Source organism: Epinephelus fuscoguttatus, linkage group LG24 (assembly GCF_011397635.1).
Source record: "Epinephelus fuscoguttatus linkage group LG24, E.fuscoguttatus.final_Chr_v1".
Classification (NCBI taxonomy): Eukaryota; Metazoa; Chordata; class Actinopteri; order Perciformes; family Serranidae; genus Epinephelus; species Epinephelus fuscoguttatus.
In genome coordinates, this window is record NC_064775.1 from 12,395,652 (window position 1) to 12,413,432 (window position 17,781).

Genomic DNA, 17,781 nt, shown 5'->3' on the forward strand with positions numbered 1-17,781 from the left:
CCAAGTGGGAGAACTGGGTGTGAGCTAAGAATTAACTGGCGTAGTTTCAGCTAAAGAATGTAAATCTTTTACCCCAGGTGTGCTCAACAACTCTCGACTTCAAACTTCACAGTTTTGCTTAAAAGCCAGTTATCAAGCAGCCTTCCGTAAGTGTTCGCCCGACCCGTGTTTAATGAACAAGAAAAAGGATTAGAGCTTCTTCATCCAAAGAAAAGAAGATACAGCACAGGGACAAAATGCGAGCATTTAGTCGGTTAGTTGGCTGGTAATTAACTTGGCTGTACCTATTCCAGAATCACAGCAGATTCAGACATTAGCCACTCAATACTGCCAAGTGTCAGGGAGTGAAGCTTTGATCAACACAGCTGTCTGAAAACTCGACTAGAATGGACTTTTTGCAGCAATAACTGAGACACATGAGACGTGCCTATAATGGAAAAGTGTCCACCCAATTTAATATAGACATGGAAGATGTAGCAACATCAGCACTGGTTATATTAAGGAGCTGTCTGTATTTTATTGCTTGGTATTTGAATATGCAAAACGAAAGTGAGCCTTATGGGTTCCACTTATCTTCTTAATGCACTGTCGCTTAATGCACATACAGTATTAATGCACACGAGAACATGAGTTATATACAGTTGTTGCAGTTAAACCATCAATAAAACAGACGGTCAAGTGCACCTGGACTGAAATGTCCAAAGGGTTGAGAATCTAATCCCTCAGACAAGAGGCACACTAGTCACTGAGCTGTCTGTGTACCTGACTCTGTGTCATCAATTCAAATCACTGGAGTATCAGCGATATACATCACCTGGAAGCACTTCCTTCCAGTATGAATGTGCACAACCTCCCAGCTATCAGTCTTTATAAGTGTAGGGTTTGAAAACATCATTCATTTAATAACCTGTGGCTCTATTTCACACAGGCTTCACCCTCTAATGGAGCTCTGTAGCCTGAGCGACTCGTCCTCATCCATCCATGCACTGAAAAACTGCATATGAGAATGTGCTCTCTAACAAAAATAATGAACTAATAATTCCTTATGGTGGTTGGCCCCATAAGAGAGCGATAGCCAGACTCATATGGTTTTACGCTGGTTGGTAATAAAGATGACTGTTTCATAATGATATGACATGAAAATTACATAGACAATAAAGATAATAGATGCAGTCACCCTGATGGCACCCACTGGTTTGCGGACTCCTGTTTGAAGCCTTGAGTTCGCCATTTTCATAGTGTCATCTTGGATTTTTGAAGCCAGAAGTGGCCACATTTGGATAAGAGGGTGGAGCTAACCCTAACGCTAGCTGATAGCTTGGTTAGCACTGCCTATGGTTAACTATGCTTCTGCGAATGCTAATTTTCGCTTGTAAAAAACAGGATAATTATGAACTTTAGAGGTGCTGATTGGCAGATTTTGTTACTTTGGACAGAGCCTGGCTTCTGCTTCTTCTTTATGCTATGCTAAGCTAGCAGTCTTGTGGCTGTAGCTTTATATTTACCGGAAAGACATGAAAGTACAACTGCTCTTCTCGTCTAATTTACTGAAAGACATCAAAAAAGTATTCCTTAAGAACTTCCTTCTACACAAAGGCTTTGAACAGTGTTTCTTTTATAATTTTATCTGTACTGTACCTACAATCATTTTTACTGCTCTCTTTGTAATTCCCTTTGTCTTTAAGTCCCACAGTGTGTCTGTTTGCTTTGTAAAGTACTTTACAAAAGTGTTATATAAATAATGCTTCTTCTTTTTCATCTCCTACTCATTATTTTTATTGTTCCTTTTGAGAAAAAGACTAAAAGTCCCACCTCTCTGTGTTCCACATTTTCACAATCAGTGTAAGCTGGCGCTGTGACTGGGCATGACCGCCTTCGAGCATCAACAAAAGAAAACCCCCCGTGTGTGATTTGGTCTTCTCTGTGTCTGTGCTTAGCACTTGAAAGAGATGTGTGGGTGTGAGAGACTTATTGTGCGAGACTCTTACAGTGCCGGTGCACTGTTAAGATCCGCATGTGTTGACTGTGCCACCCACCTCCTTCTGCTTACCCGGAGATGGAGCTGGCTATTTTAGTTGACCGGTAGTGTGCAGTGGTCGGCAGTCAATCAGGAATGTGTCACGGACCATGCAGGAGGACTTCGCACCCTGAGCTAAGAGACAGTAAAGGCTCTTTGATAAAAATAGAAATTGTAACACTAGTTCTGTGATCACAGGTGGTGCCTGCTCTTCCTGGCTTTCGGAGCCCATAAATACATCTGACTTACATAACTTCTATTAGGTAGATAATCATGGCTTAGTTTGGGGGATACTAAACTCTATAGATATCTGCATATGTATCCCGACTCTGTAGGCAGCAGTACAAATTTTAGTTCGGGATGCACCGATATGGATGTTTTTGACCGATACCGTTAACTGGATTATCTGCTTCTCATTGCTGATATATAATGTGTAGTTTATGTACACCCAAGGGTAAGAAAGGCTGAGATGTAGTGAGAAAATATGGATGATTTAATATTCCGTCATCCTAACTTAATTAAATCACCCTAACATCACTATTGCTAACACAACAAAAACATACTTTCCATACCTGCCAACATTAGGCTGTGAAAAAGAGGAAGATTTTCTGGGGGTCAAATAGCCTACCCTCAACACCCCTGCCCCCATATAACCCTACACTACAGATTAACACAATAAATACAAGGATGTGAAAGTAAAATGTCTTTAAATCAGTATTACATTTATAGTTAACAGCAAAAGAGAGGGAGATTATGAAGCCCAGTGTTACTGTGTAATTCTCTGGTGCATCAGTTAAGTGTAAAAACTACACTGCAGAGTGGGGTCTCTACGAACAGAGACAAACGGTAACAGCTGACTCATATGAACAGGCTGAATGCGCATCGACAAGTCGGCGTTGCATCTGGCGTATGAAATGTTTAGATCATCACGCTGCATTTTTATAAACCCACCCAGGCGCCATCTCACAGTCCAAAGATAGACAAGCTTACAATTACCAAGTAGAAAAGTGATTTGCCATCGATTCACCTCACACATTAACACTGAATTCAGACGATCAAGCGGCTGTGTCTCACATAGGCAGCAAGAGAGAGAGACGTGCTCCAGACTGGGTTACCAGGTTACGATGCAAATTATTGTTAACTGTAGCATCACATAGCTAGCAGTTATTAATATGTTTAACAACAGAATCTTTTAAAAGCTCAGTGCTGGATGTAAGCAGCTGCTGCTAATTAGCTTGTGCTAACACTCTAGAGACGCTCCTTCAGCGCTGCGTCTGACCTGTTTAACAGCTGCAGAAAGTTTCTTAATTTGGTGGGGTGTTGGGCGTGTGGAGATCAGACCCTCGGTGCAACCTTTCTCTGGAACTGTGAAAGACATCCCCCCTGCGACATGTTTGGCCCTCTAGACAGCATGCTGCAGTTGTTGTTCTTCTTCTCTGTGTATATTAGCGGCAGTTTAATGGTACATGTACCACAACCCACTGTGTCAGGGGTGTAGATGCTGCCCTTTTCAAAGTCAATGAAAACAGTCTGGCTTTGTATTATCGGCGCCATTTGTTGGCTATAATTTTAATTATCAGAATATTGCATAATAATGGAAATATCCCATTATCAGCCCGAAATATGTCTTGCATCCCTAATTTTAGTGTCAGAAGCATTCTGGTTTCCATTTGTAGTCCATGTGGTATTGATCAATCATGTTTCAGTGGGTTTCGGCTGCCTGCAGGTAAACAGTTCATGTGACGAGCAAAAAAGGCAAAACGCATTGGTGCAATTTTGAAAACCATCAGCTGATGGCTATTAAGCGTTTTGTTAGATTTTTTTTCTAATTAATCTGCTTTCATATAGAGAAATTTGTTTATAGAGATTAGCTGAAATGTCGTCTGGACCTCAAGTTGCTAATCAAACTGTACACAATAAGCAACACACGGAAAAAGAAGTCTTGGCCTGGATATTTGCTGGTGACACCGGAGCTCCTGACATATTGGCCTTTGCCCCCAGAGGCTTATCATCATCAGACAATAGCTGATGGCTTCCAAGACTTTGGGGTTATAAACAGGAAGTATAAAGTTGCTATGTCTCTATGCCATGTCAGTCCCACAAATTGGCACCATTTAAAAGTATGCAGAATTAGTGATTAGCAGTCCCTGTTAGCAGTGTACCCATGGGTGTACAGACAACTATTTCTGGATTACTTTGATTCTGAAGATGTTTTTTTGACTATAATTGGATTTGATTGAGGAGTATGAATTTTAATGCAAATAGCTCTACCCAGAGAGACACTGAGATCAACAAGAGTTGGTGAACAGGGACCAAACTACAGTATCTAACTCCCTGTTGTTTCCAGAACATGACATGTACCTGTCTCTTTCATCCCATGCAGTATCTTTGCCTCACCCCCTGGGAAGGCGTGCATCATAGTTTGTAAACCCCTGTTCCAAGCCATTAAACCCAGGGGTTTAGGTTTGATGTATCCTGTCAGGTTCAATGTCCGTGTAGCAGCAACCAAAAAAAATGACCTTTCTTGAAAGAGATGAACTACTTTTAATAATGCACAGCAGAGTCTCCCTGGCTGCTCACAGACGATGTTTCTCTTTGTTCTAAAGTATCCCTACAACTCTACTCTACTTTTTTCTGTTATGATAAAGCTGTTCTCTTTCCTCTATCAGACTTCACATCAAATTACACCAAATATCCTCACAGTTCTCTTTCTTCTCCAAGTTACAAATTGTGCAGTCCACAACACTAAATCCTTAATCTTTTAGCTTCTGATAACAAAGCTTATCACAATAAAAAGGAGAAGAAGATTTTGCCATAGGCTTGCAGGAGGAACCATCGCCAACGGCTGATCGGAGAAGATAAATTGCTTTCAACCAAGTCATAGAACAGTCCACCACTCAACTCCTTAATATGGTTCCTGTAGATTGAATTGCACCATGCTTATAGCAGTGTGCATAATGACTTCCTCCCCTGAATGATAATGCAACACTATGGTTTAGACAGGATGTGTTCTTCTCTTGCTAAGAACAACAGATGTGGATTAATATGTTGTTGCTTCTCGTAGCGACAGGGGATCAGTGCAGTGAATATATCCCTGGGGGGCTGCTGGAGGCGTGCAGGTATGGGTTTATTAACACCATTTGTCTCACCCCGTCTCACCCTCAGAACACAAGCTATGCACCGACTTTGCTTGCTACCCCTCTGCAGATTATACATATTCATACATGCAAATACAGCCTGGCCTTGGATTGTCTCTGAAGGAATTTAACCCATGTTGAACCCTATTGAGAAAGTGTGCTTGAAGGGTGCTAGCACTATTGAGAGGAGATGGATTTTATCCTAAAAATGTTTTGACTCTTAAGTGGAAATATCTTGGAGCCTTTTAGTCAGATTGTAATGGAGGTTGTAATGGAGGTGTTTGGGCTTTATTTGTCTAATGCATTTTTTGGCACCAAAAGCGAACTGGGAGGTTCTTGTATTGCTTGTGGTTCTTACTGACTTTGTATTTGCATCTTTTACATTTTGTGCTGGCAGCAAGAAGGTGACACAGTTTATACTGTATCTGTTGAAAGGTGGGGCTGTTGTCATGTTTCAGCAGCTAATCAATAAGTAGTTCTCATGCAGTTTTCATGCTGGATACTAGAGAAGATGACTGCGTTGTATGGATGTTAAGTGTTAATGTGTAACATGTTGAAGAAACTCTACACAACTTTCAGAGCATTAATACAGCAGCAAACAACTATTTGCTGTGTGTGTTGTAATCTGAGCTTCTCTGTTCTTTGTTTTGATAGCTGGTCCGGCCGTACATGCATGTTAGTGCATGGTAGTCACTGTGTATGTATCCCACTAACTAATTATTGCCACTCTGGACTGTATTCAAATGGCAATTACTGCTGATAACGATGTCTCGACCCAGTGGCATGACTCATTGTAAAAGCTCGGGCCTAGCCTCTGGTTTCCCACCAGGTTATTGTTGCCACTGTCCTCCACGTTGAGAGCTGTGTGTAGGCAATTCCAGCTAAGACTCTGAATCATAAATATGCTCTAAATGTCATATAGAGCTCTTTTAATTAGTGAGCTTTAGGGCCCAGACACATCAACCTGACATCAAAGAGCTAGTGGCAACAAAGGCCGGCTGTTGTGTTGCCTTGTGTCACCTATGTCCCAGGCAAAAAGTTGTGCTTGAACACAACGCTAAGACCAACTAGCACGTATATAACGTGCCAACAGCCAACTAGCACGTATGTAATCTTTATTCATAGAGTTTGAAAAAAAAAAAAAAGGGAAAGCTGCAGCAAATGTGTATTTGTGTTACATGTTCAGGGTTTTCATTTAAAGATTTTTGAGGTTGTTTTGTGTGTACTAATGACTTCTTTGTTTGTATGTGTCATTCATTGATATATATATTCATTCATTCATATATTCATATATATATATATATATATATATATATATATAAATAAATAAAACACAGCACATATGTTCTGCATCTGCGTCAGAGGAAATAACTCTCCATACCAGCAGGCCAAGACAGTAGTTTGCGTTCCAAAAGGGAAACTGGATGTAGGGCTGGGCAATACGGACAAAAATTCATATTTCGGTATTTACAGGCTGACTGGCAATACACGATATATATCTCGGTATTTTCTATGAAATGGGATCCATGTCTTCAGTTGAAAGTCAAAGCCACATCTGAGATGTCACAAGCACTTTTATAAAAACAGACTGTGATCAAAATAAAATGCAAAAAGAGGAAATTTATTCCGCTGTTTGAAAATATGCAGCTGCACAACATGTAAATGAAAAATTATATAAAACAAATAGCAGGGCTGTACGTTAACTTAATGCACATAGCACTGGAGCTACAGAGGTTTAAAGGTTTGCAGCACAGGATGAAAAACTATAACATGACTATAAAAGTGTCAAGTCGGTCGAAATCTGTTGTAGTTGGAACAATTAAAAATCTATGTAGGGGAGTATCCATGATCTTTCAACTGAATCTAGTGCTGGAAAATGATTTAAATCTCTTTATTTATTCTGGCTGTTAATCTTATTTATGCACACAGCATCAACAGAGAGGCTGAGAGAGAGAAGGAGTGAGAGACACTTGGTCTGCGTTATATACGTCTTGTATATGAAATGTCTGTGTTGTCACTGCACTTTTAAAAACACATCTGTTGCTGTCTCAGTTTCACAACTACAACTTCCAAGAAGAACGGCAACACACTACGATCCACCTCACACACAAACTAGCAGCACAGCAATGAATTGTACGTGTGCTACTGCGGTCATTTCATTCATCTCACAGACTGATTTAGCGTAGCACATGCAACATATAGACCAATGTCGCACTGATGACTAATTAACAGACAGAGTAAACAGAGGAGCAGCTCTGTGTCTCTCTGAGTGTTGATGGAGAACTTGTGAGTGAGTGATGGGGGGCCACAGCGTGGGACACACCTCAAAAATTAGGGCGAAAGATGCTCACCAACAGCCTGACATTGATGGCAGGCCATCGGCTTGGTGTGACAGGACCCTCAGAGGTGCTGGTAGACAGTCTTAAACGTCCCATGGCTGTAGCTTTATATTTACCAGACACACATGAAAGAACTATTAGTCTTCTCGTCTAATCTGCAAGAAAGCGAATAAGCATATTTCCCAATGTTGAGAAATGTTGCCTGGGACAAAAGTGCTGAAAGGCGTACCAGATAAGCTCTCAAATATTTGCTAATCGCCTTTCATTTCATTCCTGCAGGGATCTCTGTCAGCATCTCCACCTTCAGCCTTGTGGCCATCGCTATCGAAAGATACAGCGCCATCTGTAACCCGCTAAAGTCCCGCGCGTGGCAAACTCGATCCCACGCCTACCGTGTCATTGCAGCCACCTGGATGGTGTCGCTGCTAATCATGGTGCCCTACCCTGTTTTCAGTGTCCTCAAGTCTTTTCCCAAGGCCAACGGTACTGTTGGCCACATGTGTCGCCTGCACTGGCCCAGTGGACAAGCTGAGCAGACCTGGTAAGTACTGCTGGGACTACAGGGATGGGCACATTCATGACAAAATCCTCATTTACTCATCAGCTCATCAAACACTTCTCTGATCTGATGTCAATAGAAAAATAAAACAACTTCACAACAACTATTTCACACACATGACAATAACTTGCAGGACGTGCCTCCATAAACCGAACAGGAATGAGTGAGAAAAAAATGATTAGACAGAGTCAGTTACTGAGTTCAATACAATCTGCTTGGCATTGGTTCCAAATGTGTGGACACTCTTTGATTTATATGCAGTGTCATTGTGTCATTTACATTCGCATTATTAGGCAGAAAGTAGCTTCCTTTTTTGAGCCCTGCAATCAGACCACTTTCCACTGATTGCTCAGTGCTGGAAAACAGACTGCATGCAGATTTGGTAATTTTGGTAAAATGACTCAAATGTCCTGCACAGACCCTCAGTGCCTCCACTGTTCTCAGAGTAAATTGAAACAGCGTGTGTTTTACAATGTGTGTTTGTACGTGCATTAGTTAATAATTACTTTAACCTTGTTTCAATTCTGTAGGACTGTAGAAATCCAAACCCAGCAACAGTACGAGTTTGTATCAAAAGCCAACTCTCAGTATAAAGCGGTAAAGGAAAGTTGTGACACAGGGACTACTCGCAAGGCTAGTTGGTGAGCTACTGTACCTTGTGAGCTTGCAGCTGACATGCTAGACAGCTTGGGACATGCTGGCAATACAATAAGTCCACACAGGTTATTCAAAAAACGTGTACCAAGTAATGATCCTTGACACTGGTGGGAGGGTCTCGATAATTCTTTCGTTTCTGTTGACCAGAAAGGTACAGTCATTTCATTGTGCTGTCGTTTACACTTGACGTATGTATGATAGGATTGCCGCAGTGGTTGGAGTTACCAGTGTTACATGATTTTCATGCATGCACCAATTACATTATGTGGCCACCTTCCCACCATTTTTAAATCAATACTTAATGAGACAATGGACGCTCTATGAAAGTATCTGCTTCATACAGCAGCAGCCGAGTGGCAGCAGCAGAGTAGAAGGAATCAGATTTGACTACAAGACGATGGCAGAGGATTTGGTGTCAAAGTGAAATGCAAAAGCCCCTATTTAGAGGCATTTTGGATTTAAACCCAATGCTAAGAGGGAACCTGATAATGTAAATGAGGGATAGGAAGTTAGTTACATCCCAAAGAAGTTGAAAGTGTGCAGCTCTTTATCCAACAGCTCACTGTGGCTGCTTCTTCTTGTTCTACTTCTCACTGCAATATTTCATTCCGATCTGCCAACAAATGATGTCTTGCTTTTGTAGACGCATTTTAGTGACAATTTCGTTGACAAACATTGTATTCCCAGGGCCGGCTCTGGCTCAGAGGTAGAGGGAGTCGATACTGATCCCAGAATTGCCTCCAATGGCTGTTCCACTGGTGTGTGAGACCATGTGAATGGTAACTGAGTAGCAGGTAGCACCATGTATGGTAGCCTCAGCCACCAGTGTGTGACTGTGTGTGAGAATGGGTTAATATGACATGTAGTGTGCCTGGTTTGCTTCTCCTAACGGTGCGCCCCTGTTTGTACCATCAAAACAAACAGTTTCTTTTTTGTGAACCCCTCAGGCAGAGGAGGTTGAATAAAAGTTGATGGTCAAACACAGCTAATTAGCTACAATAGCTTCCACCATTTTGGACTGTCAGGGGTAAGCACTGTAAACACACTTGCGGCCTGAATTTGCATGTCAAAGTTAACCAAAGTTTAACTTGGCACATAGGATTCGTGCAGATTTATTTCACCCTTTTGAGCAAATCCACTTATGTAGGGTGCATTTTCTCTCTACCTACCCAGGCAGAAATATGAGAGCGATAAAAAATCTAGCTGATGATGAAGAGACGGCTCCTGCAGTAAATTCATGTCATTCTAAGCTTGAACCCCTTGACTGAAGCTGTAAAGGTGGCTACAGATGTGGTGTCTGAAAAATGAATGAAATCATTAAGTGGGAGACAGTTTATTCAGATGAAAAAGGTGACCTGGCAGCTCCTGTTATGGTATAATTGGCGAGGGAATGATATAGAAACGTCTTCTAGGTTGGCAGGGGTCGAACCAAAGAACGAAGAAGCTGGGGCAGAAAGTAGAAACATCATTAGACAGAGATACTATAGATAATGTGTCTGCCTCTAGTACTGGTGCTGCTAGGATGCATTTTGCCATCATTTTAAATGAACATAATAGTTTCTCTGCTCCTGACTGTACACTGAAAAGGATGGAAGAGGAAAGCTTTTCTGAAATGTCAGGAAAGAAATGATTATTGCTGCTACAGTCTGGACATCATCCATCTACATGTCCTCTGAGGACCAATACATGCTTGCTAAAAAGCACCCCAAGTCGATAGATACACATGGACAAGATACTGTATGTTAGAGCATCCTGGGATACACTACTCAGGGATTCTCAAAGTTCTGTCCATAAGCAACACAAGATCCTGCAGGATGGCGCAATTAAAATGAAGAAGAAGCTGAACATAGCAAAACCTTGTACATATCCCTACTTGACAGCCTTTTGTGGTCGAACACTCTCTTTTCTCTTGTCTGTCTATCAAACTGTAAAGCTTCTCTGGGCAAGACGAGGCAGTGGGAGACCAGTTAATTAGTCTGCTCGGTGAGGAGGAGAAGGAGGAGGAAGAAAGTCGAGGCTCAGATGTCAAAAGTCCAGATGTGTCGCTAAGTATGCAGACCTTTCAAGATTTAATTCACAGTTTCATCTTCATCCATCATGGCCATCTTTTAAATTACCCCAGGGTTAGGGGTTAAAACTTAGATTGAAGAAGATTATACCTGCTAGATGAAAATGGCACCTTTTGTTGCACCTAATGAAGCAGTGTGAATTACTGTAGTCTGAGATGATGAGCAAATGATTTCAAGATGCATAAAAGACCCATAAAGTGGTTAATGAACCAATTTTGTCAAGTCAAAGACAAATGATTTGGGATTTTTGTAATTATTCTCACGCATGGTGTGCATTGACAATTTTCCGCAGTCTGGAGTTTACATTTTTTTAAAAAAACAACATCTAAGCAGCAAAGGCACTCCAGAGGGATGAATAATCTAAAGACCTTTAAATAGGTCCAGGGAAATATGGTTATCCCTCTATGATGCAAACAACGAAACACATGCCACGTGCAAGTCTTCTTACAGGTGGACGAGGTGAAATTAATAACAATTACAATTAATTACAATTACATAACGAAAAACCCACACAGTCTTAAACACAAGCAATTATAAGAGATGAACTGGGAAGGATGTTTCGGAACAGACTCCTTCATTGGGTTACTTTTCAAGACAATAGGAGAGAACATCACTTTACAGACCTTGTCACTTTGGGTCTGACTGATGAGCTACTTTTTAATGTGATGCTATGATATGTTTTCTGTAATTTTTCTCCCAACATACCATCTATATTAAATTTAGAGAGAGAGAATATATGTGTATATTCTGTCTTACCCTCTCTCTAATCCTGTCCTCTTACTGATCTTGTCTAGGGACAGATTCTAGGAGACAGTTATTTTTAATTACAATAATCAGCTATTGAAAATATTTTTCTGTGTATGGTAGCTTTTTCTCATTATGTGTGTACATTTAAAGCTACGTATAATGTGCATTTTCTATATGATGATTTCTGTCTATACTGTCGGCCTAGGGTGCCCTGACATGATTATATATAACGATTGATTCAAAGACTGAATGGTCTCTCCCATTGTTTTAAAAAATAACCTGATGAAGATCTCTGTACCAAAACCTTGGTCTCGATAAATCTCTTAAAATTGCAAGCATTTAAGACAATGTGCTGGAGTTCTTTGTTCTACGATAGTCTCTTCCGACACACCTAATGTTTCTTTGCTCTCAATACAAAGCTAACATGCTGATATTAAGCAGGTTTAATTTTTACCATTTTCACCATCTTAGTTTAGCGTGTTAGCATTTGCTAATTAGTACTAAACACAAACTTCATCTGATGCCGATAAGAATGTCATTAGTTTCGCAGGTATTTGGTCATAAACCAAACATTGGACAAGTCAGGGGATCACTAAAATCATTATGATTAATCTGCCATGAAAATGAACATAGTTTCATGGCAATCCATCCAATAGATGTAGGATATTTCAGTCTGGACCAACTGATGCTGCCAACCATAGAGCCATGCCACCAGCGGAAATCAAAACTGCAAAGAAAAGACCGATGTAATTTCCACATCTCCCTAGCTCAGGCTGAATTTATTTGAAGTAGTGTTTGTAGGGCGGAAACGTGTAATACGTGCCGTGCATATCATTTTGTTTGATGATATGAACTAAACACTCCTTTCCTGGTTGATAATCACGTAGCTTTCAGGTAATTCTTTCAGGTTTTCAAGGAGCTATCAAAAGAGGGAGCTGCATATAAAATTCATCATGTCATCCATCTGGGTTTTCCCCCTTGAGGCCAAACAAGCCCAGATAGCCACCATATTTTTTTGGTGTTCCCGCACTCTTACACGTTCACTTCCTGACAGCTTTTGTCAAACAGATTTTCCATGGTATCAAACAGCCAGCTGATGAGAGGCTTTGACTGAAGCCTTGTTTTAAAGAGAGGAGTGAAAGAGAGGGGCTGTGCACAGTTCTGAGGGTTGCCCAGGAAGACATTAGAATATCAGAGAATGAATGAAACATGGCCTCTTCCTCTCCGCTGTCGCTTTTATGTGCTGACAGATGTGCACCACAGACCTCGGTGGTTGAGAAGAGCATTCTGTTATTATGACTAATCAAAAGGGAGATGTGGCTGCAGATGGTAAAGACTTAATACGATTAAAGTGACACCTGTGCAATTTCCTTATCTTATTTATTCATGAGTTAGCCTTTCTTGTTTTCTCTTTTACTATAATTGCCCTTGTCCCTTCAGCTCACCTTATTTCATGAAAAGGTTTTATTCATTTGGTTCACTGATAAGAGTCTATACATTTATAATCTCCAGAGATTTCTCATGCAACTCATTTATTGTGCTGTACTGCATATATTGGCAAGGCTACAAATTGTTGCAGATCTTTTACAGATTTGTAGATATCAGATACTGACAGAGGCTCTGAGCCCTTTGAATTTTGTACGCTGTTGAAAAATTCCTCTCAGTCAATGTTTTCTTCAGTTTCTTTGCACTTTACTCAGCTCACAACTTTTCTTTGAGGTGCCATCAATCCAGGCACTCAAGAGAGCCATGATCATTTTTCTTTCTGTGCTAGGAAATGGAACATTTATGATCAGAAAACAGCCAAGTACACAGCCTGGAGCAGCATGAAATGTCTCACAATTGTCATATTACAGCATATTTAACAATGTTTATTTGGCAAAATGTAATTTCAGAAGTGCTTTCTGAAAAAAAAAACATTCCTTCTGTTGGGTTATATAGCCATGTGTACTTTCTATATGCTGTGCTGCTGTATCCATATGAGGTGCAGTTGTTACCATGCGTGTCAATATGCACTGTGCTACTGTGTAAACTGTCAATATGTCTACAGGACTGTTCAATAAGGTCGTGTTGAAAACCCTCCCTCAGTTAAACAGGATGGCTACTACCTTCTGACAGAAAGTCGTGTCTTGTGGTGTCAGACCTGCAGCAGCTAACTGGTTCAACTGGTCCAACTGGGTTGCCTCACTCTGCTAACTATGGTGGTCTAATGTGTCCTCATGTTGGGAAGATATGAATTTGATAGCACATCATGTTTGAGTGCAGTGTATTTTGTCAAATGCATAATTTTAATTCATTTACTCCCAGTTATACTTTCTTTTACCCCATTACTCCATGCAGCCAGTTTAGACCATTGACTGTATAGCCACTATGATAACATCCATTGGTCTGTGGGCTCTCATTTTAAAGCCTCGAGTCTGGCATTTGGCTGTTCCCATCTCAGATTTGTATAGCCAAAAATGACCACATTTGGACAAGAGGGTGGAGATAACCCGAACGTTAGCTGCTAGCTTGGTCAGCACAGTGCATTTCCAGTCTATAGTTAAAGGCCCAGTGTGTAAAATGGATTGAAAACAGTGACATTAGTGGTCAAATTCTAGATTGCAGGGTCACTCGCTCACCCCTCCCGTCAGGTAAATGACGGTTGCCTCGTAGGGACAAAAAGCCTTGCGCACGACTTTTTCAGGAGTAGGTCTATCTAGCGACAAGGTGAATGTTTAGTTAGAAATCTAAGCCATGTTACTATATTGTAATGAATCCCTCACGAGCAGGAGACCAGAGGAGCGTTCGGGAAAAAGGCCCGTTTATTTGAGCACTCCAGAAACTCCGGTACCACTCCACTCCATCCCAAACTCTGACTCTTCTAGCGTAACAGACACACTTCATAACTTTACACACATACTCAATTACCATACTGAGTGGGGACCCCCCTCCCCTCTCTGCTCAATCTCCAGCCCGCACACTGACTGACAGCATAGCCGGTAAACAGAGCTCAGCTGTTTATTTAGCCTAGCGATATCTCCGGACTATAGTAGCTGCAATGGACGACTTTGAACGCGATTTTGAAGAGTTTCTTGTAGCGGACACAGACCCAGAGCCATACCTGTTTGAGCCAGAGCATACAGATGAGGAACTCCATGTGTTTGATGCTGAGCGGGCAAGAAGAGAGGCTGAATGCACAGAATGGGATTCGGTGCTACTGCTACCATCGTTGGGGAGATATATCACCAGGAGGAAAAGCGCCGCAGAGAGTGCATCACAAGGAGTGAAGTTGCATCTTCTTTTCCTCGCAGATGACGGTTCGGGTTCATTCTCTCCTGTTGCGTGGTAAGTGTGGTCCATTCGCAAACTTTATAACTAAAAAAAACTTTTCACTACTCTCTATCAACGAACTACTAACACTCTGCTGTTTCTTCCTCCTTCTTCCTTCCTTCCACTGTCTTCGTTGGTTCATTTATACACGCGAAACGTGTTCTCTGGCTGGCTGGATTGTCCGCTCGGGCTGCCTTACATACATGGCGGCGCAAGATGGCGACCTCCCTAAAGCAAGGCTCTTGCTATATATATATATATATATATATATATATATATAAAAGCATAATTATAAGGCTACGAAAACCAAACCAATTTTATTTTATAGCGATTATACACTTGCATAAACATATTAATGGGTAGAAGATTCAGATTCGGATTCAGATTGACAATAAACCATGCCAAATATTACACACTGGCCCTTTAACTGTGATTTTTTTTTGTTTTTTTTTATACTTTATTTAATCCCTGTGGGGAAATTCAATTTTTTTTCATTCTGTTTGTCAATTACACACAGGTCCGAACACACACATGCACAAACTGGACCTATACATGCACTAAGTGGAGAGATGTCAGAGTGGGCTGCCCATGACAGGCGCTCTGAGCGGTTGGGGGGTTCGGTGCCTTGCTCAGGGGCACCTCGGCAGTGCCCAGGAGGTGAGCTGGCACCTCTCCAGCTACCAGTCCACACTCCATATTTTGGTCCGGACGGGGACTTGAACAGGCGACCCTCCAGTTCCCAACCCAAGTCCCTATGGACTGAGCTACTGCCACTACTGAAAATACTAATGCTAATTTTCACGAGCAAAAACAAGTTTAAAACAGTTCAAACAAATGTTCTTACTGGAAAACCTGAATATCCGACTCCTGAGAGGATCTTTTAGTACAACCAAACACTGAACAAGACTTCATTAGGCGGACAAAACATTAAAATAAAAGGTTCAGTGTGTAGGATTTAGAATCACCATGTTTCCATTACCTTTGAATGAACTGTTTATATCTACACAGGGAGCGTTCCCATAGTCCACCATGTTACACTGCCATGTTTCTACTCAAAATGGACAAACCAAACACTAGGGCCATTTGTGTTTTTGCATCAGCCACCATAGTTAGCAGCCCCTCTGTGACGAGCCCAACAGTGTCAGAAAAACACAGATTTGTATTGTTATTCAGTGTTTTTACTGGTTAAATCGCAGATAAACACCGGTAAAGCTGGTCAACTCGTGGTAAAAAACGTCCTCAACAATCCGTACCGAAAGAATCCTAACTGGGAGTTCACGCTAGATGTCACTAAATCCTACAAACTGCTCCTTTAACTTTCATGAATTGAAAACACATTGAAATAGCAAGAGTTATGTTTATGCCTAAATTCTGTGAATCTGGGGTTACACCACAATTATATAACCTAACCAACGTTGTAATCATGGTAGCGACTTGTCAACAGATTGCACCCACCTGTCATTTAAAGCAGCCATGCCCTTAATTATGCATAAATTTAAGCCTTAATAATGTCTTAATGGGTGACTTGTATAACAATTCAACCTCTGTACAGGTGTCATGAATGGGGAAATTAGCCATAGAGATCAAAACTGTTTTTTGTACTGGACTGTAAACATGCTTATTTTTGCTGTAAAGGTAGTCATTTTAATATGGGGGTTTATGGGTGGCATAAAAAATGTTATTTTTGATTCTGCTGCATCGATTTTGATCCTTCGTAAAAAGAAAACTGTGCATCATGAGCCTGACAATGTCATAACATCATGGCAATATTTGTTGAAAGTAAAATTTGTAGACATATGCAAACTGAATGGTAAATAAAAATGTTCCGAAGAGAGGTAGAGCAAGTATAGCGGAAGGTTAAAACACAGGGTGCCGAGCAGCCTGCAGGGAAAGGCGGCAGAATTGGCCCGGGATGTTGCAGTATCTTTTGCCAGACACCAAAAGTGTAAAGAGTGTTGTTGGAGGGGTCAACCATCTGCGGGGCCTCTAGCACACCTCTAACACATGCATGAAGGTGCACCAGGGGAAATAAAAAACAGTTTTTTGAGGTCTGAGTGAGTTTTTCAGTCAATAGCAAGATAATCTGATGTATTTGGCTGGTTTTGACGATGATTGTTGATATGATTGTGTTGTTTTTCTCTTTCCACACTGGCTGTTTTTCAGGTATGTGCTGCTCCTGTTCACTCTGTTCTTCGTGCCGGGAGTGGTGATGATTGTAGCCTACGGTCTGATCTCCAGAGAGCTCTACAGAGGCATGCAGTTTGAGTTGGGCCAGAGCAGAGAGACCACTGGTGAGATCTGTCAGAAATTCATTCCAATTTGCGACAGCCTTTTTTGTTCACAGTGATTTAACTCGCACTGTGGATGAAAACATTTATTTCACTTTTTATAGACCAGCATTTGAGTTATATTAGACAGAGGCTACAGCAGGAATTATCAAAAGTCTGGTAAAACTGCCGGTAATGATACAATTAAAATCCAATTAACTATACCTGACTGAATGTATTTTTTTAGTGTTTTAATGTTATGGAAGGCAAACAGCATAACTGTCGAGATTTGCTTGTTTTGCCTCAAGCAGAGAATGACATATTTTGTGGCTACCTACAGGTTCTGCACCTGTTACATCCGAAAATACACTCTTCATACCCACTCTACTTGTTTTCATGCATGTTTAGAATTTCACAGTGGCTTTACAGTTGGTATTTCTGATAGAGAATGATAAACGCTGTCAGGAAGTATGGTCGCTTTAGGTGAATTATCACTGCTGTAGTTCCTGTGTGCTTCAGCACCAGTTTCCATGGAGTCTTGTGTGTGATTCATCAAGGTTGAGATCTGGATTCTGAAATAGCCTTCGGTGGAAACTGCTAATCTGTTGCTAAACATAGTGTTTTCTGCAGCTGTTGCTAACAGTGGCCGTTACAAGATCCCTTTCTCCTTGAATACT

General features: G+C 41.1%; 1 protein-coding gene across 2 annotated transcripts in view; it reads left to right on the plus strand.

The window, feature by feature from the left end:
* Positions 1 to 17,781, plus strand: part of cckbra (cholecystokinin B receptor a) — a 43,164-nt gene that overhangs the window by 17,378 nt on the left and 8,005 nt on the right. For both annotated transcript variants that reach the window (XM_049570395.1, XM_049570396.1), the window contains exons 3-4: positions 7,773 to 8,034; positions 17,001 to 17,128. In XM_049570395.1, coding sequence (XP_049426352.1) covers positions 7,773 to 8,034; positions 17,001 to 17,128 — 390 coding nt within the window. The remainder of the gene's footprint in view (positions 1 to 7,772; positions 8,035 to 17,000; positions 17,129 to 17,781) is intronic.